The sequence below is a fragment of the Dipodomys ordii genome, unplaced genomic scaffold (genome assembly GCF_000151885.1).
Source record: "Dipodomys ordii isolate 6190 unplaced genomic scaffold, Dord_2.0 Scaffold8, whole genome shotgun sequence".
NCBI lineage: Eukaryota > Metazoa > Chordata > Mammalia > Rodentia > Heteromyidae > Dipodomys > Dipodomys ordii.
Window position 1 is genome coordinate 18,377,975 of NW_012267224.1, and position 19,768 is coordinate 18,397,742.

Below are 19,768 nucleotides of genomic sequence, written 5' to 3' on the forward strand. Positions count from 1 at the left end.
GGGGTCCAGTCGTGGGTCCTGAACTCTGGGCCTGGGCGCTGTCCCTCAGCTCTTCAGCTCAAGGCTAGCGCTCTACCACTTGAGCCACAGCGCCACTTCTAGCTTTTTTCTTTTTGCTTATGTGGTGCTGAGGAATCGAACCCAGGGCCTCATGTATGCAAGGCAAGCGCTGTACCACTGAGCCACCTTCCCAGTCCCTCTAAAACTACTTTCTACATCTTATTTTTGTATTTATTTTTATTTAGAAAGGACAAAAGTACATTATAAGCAAGTTAACTTAATGTTAACTTCCATTGCCAACTCAATGTGTACTCACTAATGGTTTCTGTTGCCAATGTAACTGTTTTGTGTGCATGGAAAAAAAAATGTGGAAAGTTAATACTAGAATTAACATTCTACATAGGTCATGAGACTTGTGTCTTAATTAGGTATTTATTGCCTTTGGCTTTGTAAGCTAAGATGCCAAAGCCACAAGCTTTTCTACATACTTTTGTTAGAGACCTTTCTTTCTCTACAGTTATTGAAATCTGAGCATCCAGCACCAGTGGCTCATGCCTATAATCCTAACTTTTAAAGAGGCTGAAATTTGAAGACTACTATTAGAAGCCAGCCCAAGCAGGAAAGTCCGTGAGACTCTTATCTCCAATTAACCACGGAAAAACCCAGAAGTGGAACTCTGGCTCAAAGTGGTAGAATACTAGCTTGAACAAAAACTCTTAGGGACAATATGTAGGCTTAGGACAAGCACACGCCTGCACACACACACATACACACACACACACACACACACACACACACACACCAGAAACCAAAAAAACCCAAAAAACCAAAAAAACACTTATTCTCAACATAATTAGTCATTAAGGAAATGCAAACTAAGGCTACATTTTTATACATATTCTACTGATTAAAATAAAGTGATACAGAGTTGTTGGCAAGGATGTACAGAAACAGTTTCATCTAGTGCTGGAGAAGCTGTTTAGGGAAATAGTTAAAATTTTTAAATTAGGCAAATTCAACATATGACCGACCCACTAAGTCTACATCTAAGTATCCACCCAACCATAATCAAAATATATACACAATAGCTTCCTTAACACAAGTTTCCTTAGCACCTTTACTTAGAGTATCTCATACTGCAACAACCTGTGTCCACCAAGTAGTGAGTGAAGCTACATTTACCATGATGCCATGGGGTGTCACCACTATAAAAAGATGTGACGCCCAGTTTATGTTCAACACAGACAAACCCAAAATCATGCTATATAAAGCAAAAGCAGTATCTGGATGACGGTATATGAAAGAGTTCAAAAAAGACCAATCTAGAGACCCTCTAGGAGCTGTGAGACGGAACAGGGGTGAGCAGTATGTGGGCATCTAGCCTCTGAGCTATTAATAATAATGCTCCTGAACTATTTCTTGGGAATGGCTGCACATTTTGGTACATTTACAAAAAGAAATCATTGAATTGTTTACTTAAAATCGATTAATTCTGAGATTTAAAAGATGCCTTAACCCATTTTTCTCTCATATGCAGAAGCTAGATCTAAAATATCCTGGGACATGATAAATTATACAGAACTCTAGGCTTCCACACACAGTGAGACCAAAGGAGTATATTCTTAGGGGAAGAACACAAAGTTATAATGCCTATGTGCTTTTTATCATATCATATATTAGGTAAAATATTAAATATAAGTATAAAATATATACATATAAAGTTATATATATATATATAAACTAAAAATAGTTTTAAAATCTGTTGACTTGGTAGGCATTCACACAAAGACTGTGAAGGAGGATATACCCTAAGGGGAGAAACTGAAAGGTGTAACTTCTCTGAATATTTAAAATACTATCTATTGAAATGAACCCCAGGAAATGGAAACATGTCAGGGGCCGGGGTGGGGGGGTTGTTTGAAAAAATGTAGACTTGAATTTTTTAAGTGTGGTACTTTCTGTTTGAAAGCATCATTTATTCTATATCCTGTTTTCTTAGTGACTCAATATACATACTATTCTTTTGTAGTTTCTAGCAGATATGGAAAATAATGCACTTTTTCGGGATGACATAGAATGTCAGAAACTCATTATGGAAGCAATGAAATATCATTTATTACCAGAGAGACGACCTATGTTACAGAGTCCTCGGACAAAGCCTAGGAAGTCAACTGTTGGTACTTTATTTGCCGTTGGAGGAATGGACTCAACTAAAGGTATTTAATAATATTTAGAGAGACTGGGGGCAGGGAATTTTAATAATTTAAATATATGATCTAGAGTTCTTCAGCGAAATGGCTGGATATATGATCAGGACAGGTGAAGAACAAGGTGAGCCTGGACTGTAACCTGAATGCCAAAAGGTAAGAAGATGCTCAAGGAATGGGGGGACACAGGTCACAGACCCATGGAATAGCTTATAGGCCCATCACTGTCTCAGACTGGAATGACTGGGGCACCAAAGTAAGCAATGATAGTCAATGCTAATAACTTACTAAATTGGTGTTTAACACAAATGAAAAATGAAATGGGCAAGTTCTTCCTTACAGCTGAATGCCAACTAATGTAGCAGGAAAAATATGGCTAGAAAAATTAATCTTTGCTGACCATCAAAATACATTCTGAGCATGCTTACTTGGAACATCAGAAATTTATAATGCTGCAAAATCAGAAAGTCTTGGAGCAGCCTTGACACTCAGAAGCTTTCAGATTTTGGAGCATTTCAGAATATGGGTGTTTATAATAGGGATACCCTGCCAGGAAAGGCTGTCTGTGCAAATATTCCAAAATTTTCAGACTGTCATATGAGAATTTTCTGGTCCCAAGTAGTTTGGATAAGGAATATTCATCTTATAATTTCTAATTCAGTCAGCAATTATCAATGGAGGCTGAGGGCTGCTGGGTGAAAGTTTAGGAACAGAATATTTAGTCACGGAGTATCACCAGGCACATGCTTATTAGTTACAGAGAATAAAATAGTATCTTTACAGCAGAGAAAACTGGCATACAACCATTTAACCAAAGATCAGGCTAATGTTCCCAGTGGTGAGAAGCAGCAGTATGTACTCTGAGAAAATGTACTGTCAATAACTTAGAGGCTCATCTGTGCCTTCTTGCCAAAAGTGTACAACCCTAATCATGTTGAGAATAGTTCTACTAAATAGCTTGTTTGTCTGTAGTATTAAAAAAAAAAGTCAGGTTCAGACTAGGCGTCAGTGGTTCACATCTGTAATAGCTAGTTGGGAGGTAGATATGAGAGGGTCACAGTTATAGATAAGGCAGGGAAAAAAGTTGGTAGGATCTCCAAATCTTGTCCAATGGCTGGACACTATGGTATGGACCTGTCATCCTAGCTATGCAAAAGATATAGACAGGGAGATCAGTTTCAGATCAGCCCAAGCAAAAGAGTTCAGAAGACTCCCAACTCAACTGAAAATTGGGCATGATGGTGCATTTCTGTCATGCCAACTATGGCTGGGAGTGTATATAGGAGAATCACACTCCAAGAAGGCCCAGACAAAAAGTGAGATCCTGTCTCAAAAATAGCCAGAGCAAAAAGGGCTGGAAGTGTACCTCAAACAATAGAGTACCTGTCTATCAAGCATAAGGCTCTGAGTTCAAACCCCAATGCTGAGAGGAAAAAAAAAAAGGAAAGCCCCAATAGTGGGGAGTGTGGCTCAAGTGGTAGAACATCCACCAAGCAAGCAAGCTAATGTGAAGTCCCTAAGTTCAAGCCCTGGTATGGAAGGTTCAGACATTGTTGGAGAGCACAGGAGAAATAATAAGATATGTCGACTATTATAATGCATCATCATGGATTTTCTTTTGCTGTAAAGGTTATAATTGACACAAATGGCAAAATCCAAAGAAAGTTTGTAGTAGATAATAGTATTGTAAAATATTAACTTCCAGATGTTGATGTTTCTGTTATATGGGGGATGGGGATTGTTTGTTTTTTGGGAAGTTGTTTGTTTTTGCCAGTCCTGAGGCTTAAACTCAGGGCTTCTTTGAGCTCAAGGCTAGTGCTTTTCCACTTGAGCCATAGCACTCCACTTCCGGCTTTTTCTGAATAGTTTATCAGAGATAAGTCTCAGAGACTTTCCTGCCCAGTCTGGCTTCAAAGCATGATCCTCAGATCTCAGCCTCCTGAGTAGCTAGGATTACAGGCATGAGCCACCAGTGCTAGGCTTCTATTGTGTTTTTTATAAAAGAAGTCTTTGTTTTGAAGAAGACACAATGAAGTATTAGGAGTATAGGATCATCATTTCTTAGTTTACTCTTAATTCAGGGGAAAATGCATGCATGTATAGAAAGCAAATGTAGGACAGGCATTTAGGAAGTCTTGGCTCAAGGCACTGGTGAATTCTTTGTTTCATTCTTGGAATATTTAATACTTTTAGTGAAAGTAATAGCAATACACAGTATACAAGGTGCTACTGGCTGCAAGAAGGCATTCTGTATAGGATCTCACATGGTGCATTGACTCAATACTTTGTATTCCCACTGCTAATAGTCTTCATCCTATGACAATACCTTTCTGGCCTCCAGCTACCTTTCCACTTACTTTCTTCCAGCTCTTGCTTTCTTCTTTTCCATCTTAGCTCCTTCCATTACTTCTGTTACAGCCACCTTTGGCCTTACCTGTCTGTCTGTCTACCTATCTATCTTACCTGTCTAATTTTTTGTGGCATTGGTGTTTGAACCCAGGCCCTTAGTAGGAGGTACTCCACCACTTGTGCCAGGCCTCTAGCCTTTTTGCTTTAATTAGTTTCCAGATAGGGCTTTGCAGTTTTTCCTTGAGTCAGCCTGGATTAGGATCCTCCCAAGTAGTTTATATAAGTTTATGCCACTACACCCAGCTGATTTGTTGAGATGGGGGAGAGGGGTCTCACTAATTTTTTTGTCTAGGCTGACTTGAACTTCAGTCCTCCAATCTTCCCTGGCCCATCACTAGCTAGAATTACAGGTGTGCCCACCCTTCTCTTTGGCTTCTTCATTTAACACGCCAAATATTTTACCTCACATCAGTGATACTGTGTTGATATTCTCTGTTATTTGAATGTTCTACCCCTAATAATGAAGTTCAAGGCAAGTCAACATCTTCTCAAATGTCAGCTTAGCAAAGAGGTTTTCCATGAACATTGAATAGCAACTTTTTGTTTGCCACTTTCTATCTATTGTCTTAACTAGTTTCCATCTCCTAACCTGCACTGTTTCTTCATATACCTCATTATATTTATTTATGGTCTGCCTGCCTCTTCTCAAGTCTGTAAGCTCCATAAAAGCCACTCAAATAAAGCCATCCCTGATTACCTCCATGTCACCTAACCTGTCCATGCTTTCTAGTCTTTATCTTACTGGATCCTCCGCTAGTATTTGATGCTGCAAGCATGCCTGCCTGCTATACACATTCAACCTCTAAACACTGGTTCTTTCCTCCCACTCTTGAATGTCACCTTTCCACCTCTTTTGACAGATAACCCTTCCCTGCTTTATCTGGAATGTTCCAGGAGAATGGGTAGGAGAGAAGTTACATAAAGATAGAGGTACCAGATTGTTCAGAGACTTCCTGGGGAATAATAAAAGTAGTTTTGTTAATGCTAACAAATTATACTCATATATGTATAATTTCATAAAGTAGTCAATAGTAGTGGCACATGTATTTATGTAATCTCTATATTACTATTAAGGAGCAACAAGTATTGAAAAGTATGATCTCCGTACAAATATGTGGACTCCTGTAGCGAATATGAATGGGAGGAGGCTGCAGTTCGGTGTTGCAGTGTTGGATGACAAACTGTACGTGGTTGGAGGCAGAGATGGACTGAAAACTTTGAATACTGTAGAGTGCTACAACCCCAAAACAAAAACTTGGAGTGTGATGCCTCCTATGTCTACACATAGACATGGCCTTGGTAAGTGGAACTCTGGATTTGATCGCATGGATGAGGCTTCTGCAGAATTTTGCCTTCTGTCCAGGCAAAAGGCCAGTGTGGCAGCTGTGTTGATAGTAGCCTATCACCAAGCATTTCTTCTCAGGCTTCCTGTGATGTAAGACAGAGAAGCAAAATACACAAGCTCATTCACTAACATGCAGCCAGCAGCACTAGTGAAAACATAGCACCTGAGGTGTTTAGGGAGTATGATAGTCTGACATACCACTTTTTTTGTACGTGCTCTGAGTTGGCAATTAGTATGACCTAGCTGAAGCCGAGTGCTTATTAAAAATCTTCAGCATTGCTAGGTGCTGGTGGCTCACACCTGTAATCCTAGCTACTCAGGAGGCTAAGATCTGAAGATCAAGCGCACTTTGAAGCCACCCCGGGCAGGAAAGTCCATGAGACTCTTATCTCCAATAAACCACCAGAAAAACTGGAAGTGGCGCTGTGGCTCAAGTGGTAGAGCCCTAGCCTTGAGCTGAAGAGCTAAGGGACAGCGCCTAGAGTTCAGGCTCCACAACCAACAAGAAAGAAAGAGAGAGAGAGAAAGAATGAAAGAAGCAAGCTGGAAGTGGTGCTATGGCTCAAGTGGCAGAGCACTAGCCTTGAGCTGAAGAGCTGAAGGACTGTGCCCAGACCCAGAGTTCAAATCCCACAACTGACAAATAATAATAATAATAATAATAAAACCTTCAGCATTATTGTTTTTCATATCAATATATACCCTCTAGTTTTTAAGCAGAAGTGAATTGAAAACCCAGAAAATTTTTGAAACAGCACCAAGAATATAATAGAGATTTTTGTTCAGTACGTTGCTGAGCAGACTTTGTTAGCATGCACTGTGTGCCTTACCCTCATTCTATAGGCTACACATGAGGAAGATGCTTTTCCCTCAAGGAACTGGTGGTATGTTCTCCAATGCATAAGAGAATTTAAGGCCCTCCCTTTTGTTGGCAAAATAGAAATAATTGTTTAATAAAAATTAAGGGTATAGAAATAAAATTAGCTGGGTCTTGAAATGCTGTGTATCACCCAGCTTTTGCTGTAGAACAAACACTCCAAGATGTAGAAGCTGGGCAGTTCTTTTGGTCTTAGCTGCCTTGGGTGAGCTCTGCTACTTTCCATAATCTCTGCTGGATTTTCATGGATCTTGTGATGGACTAGCTGGTTGGCTGAATGATCTATGATATCTAGTGGCTAGCAGATTGGAGGCCTGGGCAACAGAACCAACTCAACCAGATGTGTCCAATCAGAAAGCAGGCTAACCCAGTCTTCCCTCACATGGTGGTATCACAGGATTTCAAAACCAGCAAAGTTTAGAGGCAAGTTCCAATGCACAGATTATTTTCTCAAAAAATTTACACCTGTTTTGTGTCATGTTTACTTATGTCTCACTGGCCAAAATAAGTCAGATGAGCCAGCTCAAAGTGAAAAAATGTAGACATGGATTCCTACTCATGAGAGGAACTATAGAATCACATTGCAAAAAGGCATACATTCAGAGGAAGAACAGCTCATTGCAGTTTGTGAAAGGTTTAAAACAGTTCCAATAAAGAACTTGATAGGTCATTATAAAAGATGGCTGCATGTGTAAGATGGCTCAGGCCTGTAACCTTAGCTACTCAGGAGGCTGAGATCTCAGAATATAGATTCCAAGCTAGCTTGGGCAAGAAAATTTGTGAGATACTTCTTTCCAGTTAACTGCCAAAAGCCCAAAGTAGAGCTATGGCTAAAGTGGTAGGGCTCCAGCATTGAGCAAAAAAGCTTAAGAGCAGCACCCAGTCCATGAGTTCAAGGCCTGTGTCCAGCATGCACACATGCACAAAATAGCTTGGAGGCAACAAAGATATAGATGACCTCTCTGCCATACAGTACTGAGCACCAAAGAAGAGGCTATCCAAAGGTTGAGTAGCCAGAAATGAAAATTAGGAATATAAATTGATATGGTAGTATAGGTACAGCAAAAAATGAGCAAATATTCTATTGAATGTAATTATGATTCATTGAAAGATTCTCTGCCACCCTACCCCCTTTCCTTTTGTATCTGAGGCCCTGGAACCCAGGGCCACATATGTGCTAGGCAAGTACTCCCCCAGTACACCCCTTCTCCCTCACCCCCTCAATAAGAAATTACTCTTAAGTTTCAAGTTTGATAATAAGTTTCAAGTTTGATAAGGAAGCAAAATCCAAGGGTTAGGGTTAATGTACTAAGAAAAGGAGATTAAAATTTATATGAAACTTAACAAAGAAAACTATAAGACATTACTCTGGAGTCCATAAAATCAGCTATTACATAGACACAAAATTGTGTGTGTGTGTGTGTGTGTGTGTGTGTGTGTGTGTGTGTGTGTGTTTTCAGTGCTTGGGATTGAACCCAGCACTTTGTGCATGCTAGGCAAGCATAATTCCACTGAGCTACACCTCCAGTCTAGAAAGTATATTTTTAAGGATGAGTATGAATTGGGGCTTAGCATAAAATGCAGTCACTAAGCTGGGTGTCTGTGGCTCACAACTGTAATCCTAGCTACTCAAGAGACTAAGATCTGAGAATCATGGGTCAAAGCCAGCCTGGGCAGGAAAGTTCATGAGACTCTTATCTCCAATAAACCAATAGAAAACCAGAAGTGGCGCTGTGGCTCAAGCGATAGAGCGCTTGCCTTAAGATGAAGAGCACAGGGACAGCACCCAAGCCCAGAGTTCAAGCCCCATGACCAACAAAAAAATAAATAAAAATGCAGAGTTACTGTAATACAGCTGCATACTTCTCCTTAATTCTAATTTATGATCAATCATTGCAATATATAGAATTTGATTGTTGGTGATCTAGATGTATTTTGTACTACTCAGACCATGTATGGAATATGCTTTAGTTCTAGTTTCTATGTGAAAAGGTATCATTGATCCACAGGAAATTCATAGGATGATCAGTAGTTCAATTTATTTTCTCAAAAAATGTTAAGTTTTTGTTTCACTCACTCAAAAGTTTGAACTTACAAAATAAATTTTAAGTATCACTCAGTTATCTCTAAATATGTGAGATTTTTATGAAGACTTTATTTGAAAAAGGGTTTCTACTGCTAAAATTTATTTTGAGTTATTGTTTAAGGGGTAGACAAGATGGAACTTTTTTCTTCTTTCTATCTACACATATTTTATTATAATATATATATGCTTATTTTATATACATGCATGTAAAAATCTTTGTGGATAGTCTATAAAGCTGGTAATATATACCTTGCATAGCTATGTGCATAGTTATTTCATGCAGTATGCCTTATTTGTAGATTTATTATGTGTAATTTTGGCCAACTGATCAAAAGTAAGTTTTTAAAAATCAAAATTTCAAAAACAACAAATCTTTAATTCCCTTACATGTATTATGCAGCTCAGTTGATGGGAGAAAACTCACAGCATTATCGCCAGCATATTTAAATCATTGTTTGATCCACTGAGAATTATCCTGCCCTTAATTTTGTAAAAGACAGTATACTTCACAAAAGAAAGGTAGAAATTAATGTGCTTTATTAAAGTAATTAAGTTAAACCTTGAGGTTTGTTGACAGGCAGACATTTTAGCAGAAGTTGGTGCAGGGAATTATAGGAAAAAAATCAAGCATCCACAGTACAGCACTAAATTTGCATCCTAAGCACTCTCCAGTTCTCACCCATGGCGGGCTCTTGGTAGCACATGTCTGCAGATACCAGAGATCTGCTATATTTCATAAGTAGATAGCAATCAGTACTCAATATGTGACAACTGAGTGAAATAATGCATTGCTTTAGGTCAGATGTGAGTGGTCAATATTTTTACATGGCCATGATGCACAAATTATAGTATGATTGAATTACAAAGGATTTTTTGTCTCTCAAATGAGGTATGTGTGTCTCACTTGGCCATGATCATGTCACACTCTTCTCAAAACCCTCTACTGGATCTCTATCTCATTCAAAGTTAGATCTTCAGTCCTCCTTCCTATATGCTCCCCCTACGTCACTGCTTAGCCAAACTGACCACCTTGCTGTACTTCAGACATACTATGCATGCCTCACGTCATTTGCACATCCTGTTCCCCCAGACATCTCCATGTCTGCTTTTAATTGCATCCATGTTTGTACTCAAATGTCATCCTGTCGTATACATTTCTCCTGACTTTGTCATTTTGCTTTACAAAAGTTTTTTAATTAGCACTTGCCAATACCTAACATATTTTGTGTCTATTTCCTGACTGAAGCATAGGATTGCAGTGATCCATGAGGATGCAGTCCTTATCTATTATGTTATTCTGAGTACATAGCACTTAGTAGAAACTTTAGTAGATGTTTGCTGAATCACTTAACAAGTGACTCTGGCTTATCTGAATCATCCAAACAGACTGTAGTATCCAGTGAGGCTGCAGTAAAAAAAAATTCCTATGGGTTTGAATTAATAAAAAGAAATCAAAATACTTCTCCAATATATCTGTCTTAAATTCAAGTTATGGAAAAATGTTTTAAGTCATGGTAATGTAGGTATCTGGTACAGTTGGAAACTAACTTTCCCCAAAAGTTATTTTGAGAAAATAACTTTATCAAAATACTGCCTGGACAGCTTTTAAGGACCCAACTAGCATGCTAGTTGAATGACACCTACGTACCTCCTAAGGACAGTGGTACAGAACCCAAATGATACTAGCATACATGTTTGATTGGTTAAGTTTGCATGTTCAACTAGAATGTGATATTTGGAACTGGTTACTCTTTGCTGCCTCCTTGCAGGTGTGGCTGTGCTGGAAGGCCCCATGTATGCTGTGGGCGGGCATGATGGCTGGAGCTACCTGAACACAGTGGAGCGATGGGACCCCCAGGCTCGCCAGTGGAATTTTGTAGCCACTATGTCCACACCCAGGAGCACAGTGGGAGTGGCTGTACTAAGTGGAAAGTAAGAAAATAGTTCAAGCTTCATTTAAATCACAGTAAACCAAATTTATTGCTACGTGAATACTTTGTTTTAGAAAAGCTTTTAAAACAATCTTTTTTTTTTTAAGAGTTCTATATATGGGGCTGGGAAGGTGGCTCAGTGGCAGAGCACTTGCCTTGCATGCAGGAGGCCCTGGGTTCAATTCCTCAGCACCACATAAGCAGAAAAGGCTGGAAGTGGCACTTTGTCTCAAGTGGTAGAGCACTAGCCTTGAGCTGCAGAGCTGAGGGACAGCACTCAGGCCCACAGTTCAGGCCCCACAACTGACCAAAAAAAAAAAAGAGAGAGAGTTCTAAATATGAATAATATCTCAGTCTTAAATTGGGTTTTGTTTAAATGTGCAGATAGCATATATTTCTAGTTACTTAATGAGTAAAGAAAATATATGCAAAGTGGTGCTGTGGCTCAAGTGGTAAGAGTGCTCACCTTAAGCTGAAGAGCTGAGGGACAGCGCCCAGGCCCAGAGTTCAAGCCCCATGACCGGACCCAAAAAAAAAAAAAGGAAGGAAGGAAGGAAAGGTATGCAGTATTCAATATTAAATTTTGCAGTAAACATCTGGTGGTTATCTACCTTTATGATGGTATGGTCTTGGCCCAGCACTACATGGCTCATGTTTATAATCCTAACTACTCAAGAGGCAGAAATCTGTAGGTCATGGTTCAAAGGCAGGTGTGGCAGAAAAAGTCTGCTGAACTCTTTTTTTTCTTTTTTCTTTTTTTTTTTTGGGGGGGGGGTCATGGGGCCTGAACTCTGGGCCTGGGCACTGTCCCTCAGCTCTTCAGCTCAAGGCTAACGTTCTACCACTTGAGCCACAGCGCCACTTTTGGCATTTTTTCTTTTTGCTTATGTGGTGCTGAGGAATTGAACCCAGGACCTCATGCATGCAAGGCAAGCGCTCTATCACTGAGCCACCTTCCCAGCCCATGCTAAACTCTTATCTACAATTAATTGGCAAAATGTTGGTCTAGAGATTTGATTCAAATGGCAAAATACCAGCAATGAGGAAGAAAGCCCAGTAAGGGCTGGGAAGTTGGCTCAGTGGCAGAGTGCTTGCCTCACATGCGTAAAGCCCTGGGTTTGATTCCTTAGGACCACATAAGCAGAAAAAGCCAGAAGTGGTGCTGTGGTTCAGTTCAAAGTGGTAGGGCACTAGCCTTGAGCTGAAGAGCTGAGGACAGGGCCCAGGCCTAGAGTTCAGCCCCATGACCGACAAAAAAAAAAAAGAAGAAAGCCAAGTGAGAGCACAAGGCCTCAAGTATGAAGCCCTAGTGCCAGCAATGAAAACAAAACAAATAACAACAACTATATATATATATATATATATATATATATATGGTCTTTTTAAAGTAGTGTAGTTTCCATCAGTGTTTCCCTAAATATTCCTTCTATCTTTTTTATGGTTTATCTTGCTTCTCTTCTTTCTTATTTTTGTAAACTGGTGAACCCCAGAATGCCTCTATTTTGATCTAAAGAAATCAGAGTTGCATGAGGTCTTTCCTCTAGCTCTTGATTACCCAGAGATTAAATATGAATCATTTTCAACTTTCTTCGGCTATGAAATGAAGCCCCTCTGTGGTTAAATACAACTCGTTCTCTTTTAGTCCTTTTGTATTAGCATCATTTCCAGAAAGAGAGAAATCAAGTTTGAAATAGAGACTTAAAATTATGTGTAGAGGGGCTGGGAAGGTGGCTCAGTGGTAAAGTGCTTGCCTTGCATGCCTGAGGCCCTGGGTTCAATTCCTCAGCACCACATAAGCAAAATGAAAAAAGCCAGAAGTGGCGCTGTGGCTCAAGTGGTAGAGTGCTAGCCTTGAGCTGAAGAGCTGAGGGACAGCGCCCAGGCCCAGAGTTCAGCCCCCACAACCGGACCCAAAAAAAAAAAAAAATTATGTGTAGAATTGTGTTATAAGAAAAATGAGAGCATATTACTGGAATATATTTTTTGACCAAGATCTTGTTTGATTTTTTTAGTACCATCATAAGGTATATGGTAGATAAAAGCTTTTTTTAGATGTAGCAGTTTCCATATCCCTCCCCTGACATGTTTAAACATTCATGGCTGTGTATCTTTACTCACCCATTGATAGAAGATCCCTCCATCAGAGAATCAGAAAATAAAAAGAAAGGAAAAAAAGCCAAATAGCTTCTTCTCAGCTTTGACCTTTGGATTTAAAATTTAGACTTAAGTTTTGGGGCTAATATTTGCTCTGTACAACTCTCTTAGTTTTTATTTCTAAAAGAATAACTGCCTTCTTTCTCCAAACCTGATCTTCAGTTTGGATTTTCTTTTTCATATATACCCAGAGTGACATAATAAGTATGTGTCATTTCTCTGGTAGCATATCTTTTCTCTCAATGACACGTAAGTTGACAGTCTGTCTTACCATGGATAACACTTTAAGTTTAGTGAAATGCCATAAGAACAGCCTCCTTGACTTCAGCACAATAACAGCTATTTCTTATTTCTCATTTCACTTGTTCTTTTTACAGACTTTATGCAGTTGGCGGCCGTGATGGAAGTTCCTGTCTCAAATCAGTAGAATGTTTTGATCCTCACACCAATAAATGGACACCATGTGCACAGATGTCAAAAAGGAGAGGTGGGGTGGGAGTAACAACCTGGAATGGGTTGCTGTATGCTATTGGAGGACACGATGCCCCCGCATCCAATCTCACTTCCAGACTCTCAGACTGTGTGGAGAGGTAATTTCCTATGAAGGAACAAATGTCTGTAATACATCCAAACAGAGCAACTCGAGCAGCTGTCATTGTAGGCAGGTGTTTCTGAGTCTTGTGAAGATGGAGTTATAACATTCAGAGTTATAATGAAGTGAGCCAGTTGTCTCTCCCTCTGTGTCCCAGCAGCCAACTGGGGTTCTTCTCCTACATTCCTGTCTGTTTACTTAAACTTTCCCTTAGGACTGGACACACTGTTTATTAATTGACTCATATGTTAAGCATCATGTGTGTGTTCTTTACTGGACACTGCACTTAATCAAAAAAGAAATGGGATTGATAAATTCAGAGAATTAATTAGGGGGTAGAGTTTTTATTTAAAAAATAAAAAAGCAAAAGACTTAGAAATATATATGGACCAATCTGATATTAAATTAAATTTTAAAATAAAGGCTAATCATATTTCTTAACCAAGTCATCTAATGGACTCATGAAACTCAACTTAGTGGCAGATAGAAAGCCCAATAGCAATAGAAGGTTGGATAGTAGGTCAGATTCCCATTTGATAAATTCTACCCAGTTCGAGAAATGGAGCACTAATGGAAGGGGTGAGATCCGATCAAGATACATAGTTCACATAAATCAACATTAAATTGTAGACTCCTTGTACAATCATTTGAAGATTTAAAAAATATTAAAGATGTCATTTGCTATGAAGTGTCTGCTCTTAGATGTCTTTGGGCATTCTAATTACAGTGCTTCATAAAAGAACAAAAAGATCCAGAATGATTTTTGTGGGTGCAAGGTATTTTGGAAGAGTTTATTTGACACATATTCAAACAAGCACTCAAAAAGTCTCAAAGCTGTTTTCAGTCTTTTAAAGAGTATGCATCTGAGCCAGGTTCTGGTGGCTCAAGTCTGTAATTCTAGCTACTCAGGAGGCTGAGATATGAGGATTGCAGTTTGAAGCCAGCCCGGGCAGAAAAGTCCATGAAACTCTTAACCTCCAATAACCACCAGAAAACCAGAAGTGGCACTGTGGCTCAAGTGGTAGAGCGCTTGCCTCGAGCTGATGAGTTGAGGGACAGCACCCAGGCTCAGAGTTCAAGCCCCACAACCAACAACAAAAAAAAAAAGATGTTCAATATATTTAATTAACAATAGTATATACAAGTCAGAAGAGTACAAATATGTTGACAATGTTTAGCTCTAATTCTAAAACTTGTTTCAGATATGATCCCAAAACTGATATGTGGACCGCCGTGGCATCTATGAGCATCAGCAGAGATGCAGTGGGGGTGTGTTTGCTTGGCGATAAGTTATATGCTGTTGGGGGCTATGATGGACAGACATACCTTAACACAGTGGAGGCCTATGACCCCCAGACAAATGAGTGGACCCAGGTATTGTGTTTCTGTTTTATTGGCATCTTCACTCAGCTTGTGAAAACAGTTCTTTTGGTAAAGAAATGCTTTTTAACTACATCCAATATCAATGTATATCACATAAATATGATAAAGTCTCCTCTTGATTAAATTTGGAAGGTGAAAGAGATAAGCTAGAGGGCTTGATTTCCACAGGATTTCTTTAGACACTATGTAGTTACTTAGTGCCAGCCCCCCACCTTAGCAGAAGTAGATGTGAATGACAGGCACAGAGCCCAAAGAGAGATATTGCTGAGATGCATTTGGCTTAAATCCTTATAATAGATAATACTTTATGACGAATCACTCTGAATCAAAATGGGTCTGTAACCACATTGCTATTTTGTCTATGTGCCATCTGTATCACTAAAACTGATGTTATAACCATAGTATCTGAAAATAAATGTTTTGATGTATTCATAATAGACAAGAGGGTATTTATGAGATTACAAAGAAGCCAATTCCCAGTCCCCCTAGCACCCTTGACCCTAAGCAGAAGATGACTTCATTGTATTTAGCAGACTCTCTAAGCTGTGCTTCCTAGCTGCTTCTCATGGCAGTGTCACCAAATCACACTGTAGACACTTTGTACCATGGTATTTTGAGGAACGTTTCTAATAACAAACAAACATTTTGACTTAAATGATTTAGATGTTAATACTTCTACCATACTGTAAATATTTGTAGTTTTAAAATAGATACAGCACAATTGACTAAGATAGCAAATGAAATTCTCTTATAATTGAAGATGGCTCTTTTTTAAAATCTCATGGTACATAGACTAATTCAGAAGTCCTTTTGGTATTGGGGATTTTACTGTTTTCTAATACTTTCTTAATACCCTACCATGTATTGAAAAACACACTTTCAATTGGACACTGATGGCTCAACCTGTAATCCTAGCTACTAAGGAGCCTGAAATCTCAGGATTATGGTTCAAAGCCAGCCCTGGCAGGAAAGTCCATGAGACTCTTTATTGCCAATTAACTCCCAAAAAAGCTGGAAGTGGATCTGTGACTCAAGTGGTAGAGTGCTAGTCTTAAGCAAAAAAGCTCAGGACAGCACCCAGGCCGAGTTCAAACCCCAGGATTGGCACCCGCACGCGCACGCGCGCATGCACACACACACACACACACAAAAGCACACTTTCTTAGCTTTTTCCATTAGTCATCTTCTTACTTCCAAATACTAATATTTTTCAACTGTCTTGTTCCCAGTACCTAAATTCCTACTGGTTTCAGACTAGTTCTTCATAAAGTATTCAGTCCATAATTCAACTATGAATTCCAAGACAGTAAATGAAATGTTTAAGAATTGTTTCTTAGCCAGGTGCTCATAATTCATGGCTATAATCCTAGCTACTCAGAAGGCTCTAAACCTCCAATTAACCAGCAAACAGTGAAAGTGGAGACGTGGCTAAGTGTTAGAGCACCTGCCCGAGTGGAAAAAGCTGAACAATAGACAGTATAAGGTCCTGAGTTTAAGCCCCAGTACTGGCACAAAGATAGATACAAATGGAGACTGTATTCCTCCGTCTATATCACTACCCCTGTCTTACTGTCACAGAGCTACTTGTTATTATTACTCTGCTAAAAAGTAACTGAATGGGTTTAGAGTTTACCACCAGCACATAGGAGGCAGTCGGTGTGGGTTATGGTGGGCCTTCTCTCAGATGGCATGGCAGTCAGTAGAGGACACTTGATAAGTTCTCCAGACAAGTATGGTTAAATGATTAGCGCTTTTTTTTATCATATTCATACGATATTTTGGTCAAAATCTGGCTTTTATGTACACTCAGTCCTTTCTATTAAAAAGAACACAAAAATCATCTTTAAAAAGGGGCAAATACTATGCAATCTTGTGATCTACCTAGAACATCAGTAGAGGGTCCACAGAGAAAGGCCAGGGGGCACAGGACTGGGGTTGCAGGAGCTGGAAATAGAGTCTGTTTCTGAATTTGAGCAGTAAGAATAGTATTATCCCCAGTCATTTCCTTCAAATCCAACACCTCTCTCTTTCGTTTCTCTTTAGGTTGCACCACTCTGCCTAGGAAGAGCTGGAGCTTGTGTTGTGACTGTAAAGTTATAATTCAATGCTTTGTTTTCTAAATGAAGATACCTTCTTCTTTCACTAATTTTGTACAATTATTCTACTATCAATGGATACATTTTTAGTAAGTGCACAATGCCACATTCCTGGGCACAAAGTGCCTCATCTCAAAGTGAAGATATTAAAACAAGGAAGGAAGGAGTCTATGGACCAATGGTAAAGGCACATTTCTCCATAACTCAGAACTACAACCAGTGGATTTTGAACATACATTCCTAATAGAAAATCTGAGGACAAGTGCACTGCTCCAAAGCAATCCATTGCTAACTAGGAGTTTCATTTCTTCCATAGTCAAGTAGATTCTACTCACATTGTCCCGATTTATTACAGTGCAGACATAACAGATAAAACTTCTAGAATACTGTTTTATAAGTTTATCCTATGAGTTACAGTTATTTTTGTTTAATCACAACCACTATTTTAATGACTATACTGTTTAGTTTTTCACAGATAGCTATTACTCTTTGGTTGTGAATTTTACTTCTGAAGTTGGCTTGGTCCAATAAACAAAGAAAAACACTAAAGCATTAAAATAATAATGACCAAATAGGATTGATGTGATCTTTGCATGGTTATTCAGTATTCATTCCATTACATCCAGATTTACCAAGAACTATATGTATGATATTCTTCAATTGAAATTAAAATGTTTTACATTAAATTTAAGATATGCAAATTAATGTAGAGAGAAAAATATTATATACCTGTAATGTTATTTCACCTAACTAGTATTTAATTATATGGATTACAACAGATTATTTGATTTTGTCTTTTGATATTCACAATTCTTATGTCCTCAAGTTTGCATTTCCTCCCTGCCTTGTTGCTTTTGTTTACTATAATTAATAATCTATTGTGCTTCCTGTACTCAAACTGTTTAACAGAATGGGCTAACTGAATGTTTGAAGACCAGAATTTTAGATATTTGTTACCCAGAGTTTTGTACACTTGTAAACTCTATAATTACATATGTGAATGTTAGTGCTCTCAGTGAGTTATTGTTTGCAAAAATGCACTGGGCAGTAAAATTTTGTGAAATATCCTATTAATTGTAATTCACTAACTTAATATAAACTAAGTATAAGCTAAATTCCCATCTTTTAAAATACATTGTTATAGTAATGTATTATATCAATGTAACCTTTATTTTAGTTGCTTTTTTAAAAAAATTGAAACAAAATATCCTCTCTTTTAATCAATTAATTTTAGATGTACATGAAATGTTTCTGTCTTGGAAAAGAAAGCAAGTGCTTCTGTTCCCAAGCTTATCCTTTGTTCATTGTACTGAGAAAATAGTGGTGGGAACAGTATGTCATGTGTTAATATTTTATACATTTTTATTATATCAGATATGAATTCACATGTTTTCTCAACAAAGATAAATGAGGCTATAGAGATACGTGTTCAGGAGAAGCAAGGTAAAGAGATGAAGAAGCTTAAGAAACATATTTCAGTAACAATATCTTCAATATATATCACCTTCTTGAGGAGACTGAATGCTTATGGCCATTGGCCCATGGTTCATGGCCCTCAGTGGAGAGACGATTCACAGTATACTAAAGGACCTGGTTTCTCTCTCATAGACTCCCTTTCTGTATGGACTTTCTACTCTGGTGGTAAAAGGCCTTTCTAGTATAGTGCTGTATGCTATGCCATTCATGCTCCTGGATACTGGTTTTTTTTTGGGGGGGGGGTGTCTGGTGTGGGCCTGAGCACTGTCCCTCACCTCAAGGCTAGCACTCTACCACTGGAGCCACAGCGCCACTTTCGACTTTTTTTTTTTCTGCTTATGTGGTGCTGAGGAATCGAACCCAGGGCCTCATGCATGCAAGGCAAGTGCTCTACCACTGAGCTACCTTCCCAGCCCTGGATACTGTTTTTTAAAAACCCTTATTTCCAAATGATGAGGCATTTGCCTGGATTTTACTTATCTCCTAGTCTAAGTTATTATAAAGCTAGGTAAAAATGTGGCCTTTACTATTAACCCTGTCTTTGAGATACCTACATGCTATTTTATACTGCAGTTAGTAACCATATAATGAAAGATAATATTTGCTAATGAATATTCGGTGCTATGAATAGAAACAAAGTTTTTAATGCATTAATATACTTAATCTTTACAACAACAATTCTGTTGTTAATCATTTTATTTCAGCTGAGGAAGCTAGGTACAGACAAACTAACCCTAAGATTATATATAGTAAGCTAGTGTCCAAGTGAAGTCAAATGCAGACAGTCCAGCAGACCATTCCTGCCTCCCTGTAGGATTACGCCTGTAATCCTAGCTACTCAAGAGGCTGAGAGCTGAAGGGTGCAGTTCAGAGCCAGCCCAGGCAGGGAAAACTCTGTGAGACAAGATGTTATCTGCAATTAATTACCAAAAAAGCCAAAAGTGAAGCTGTGGCTTAAGTAGTAGAACACTAGCCTTGAGCATAAAAGCTCAAGGACAACACCCAGGCATGAGTTCAAGCCCCAGAACAGCACCAAAAAAATAATTAAAATTAAAAATCTGGCCAGGTACCAGTGGCTCATGCCTGTAATCCTAGCTACTAAGGCTGAGATCTGAGGACCATGGTTCAAAGCCAGCCCAGGCAGGAAAGTTGATGAGACTCTTATCTTCAATAAACCACCAGAAAACCAGAAGTGGTGCTGTGGCTCAAGTG

General features: G+C 38.8%; 1 protein-coding gene across 4 annotated transcripts in view; it reads left to right on the forward strand.

Annotated features, from left to right (window-relative positions):
• Klhl5 (kelch-like family member 5) overlaps positions 1-18,215 on the forward strand; it is a 57,396-nt gene extending 39,181 nt beyond the window's left edge. For all 4 annotated transcript variants that reach the window (XM_013009144.1, XM_013009143.1, XM_013009146.1 and 1 more), the window contains exons 6-11: positions 2,030-2,216; positions 5,691-5,915; positions 10,694-10,856; positions 13,387-13,599; positions 14,804-14,975; positions 17,028-18,215. In XM_013009144.1, the coding sequence (XP_012864598.1) occupies positions 2,030-2,216; positions 5,691-5,915; positions 10,694-10,856; positions 13,387-13,599; positions 14,804-14,975; positions 17,028-17,084 (1,017 nt within the window). In that variant the 3' untranslated portion in view covers positions 17,085-18,215. The remainder of the gene's footprint in view (positions 1-2,029; positions 2,217-5,690; positions 5,916-10,693; positions 10,857-13,386; positions 13,600-14,803; positions 14,976-17,027) is intronic.
• The last annotated feature ends 1,553 nt before the right edge of the window (positions 18,216-19,768 follow it).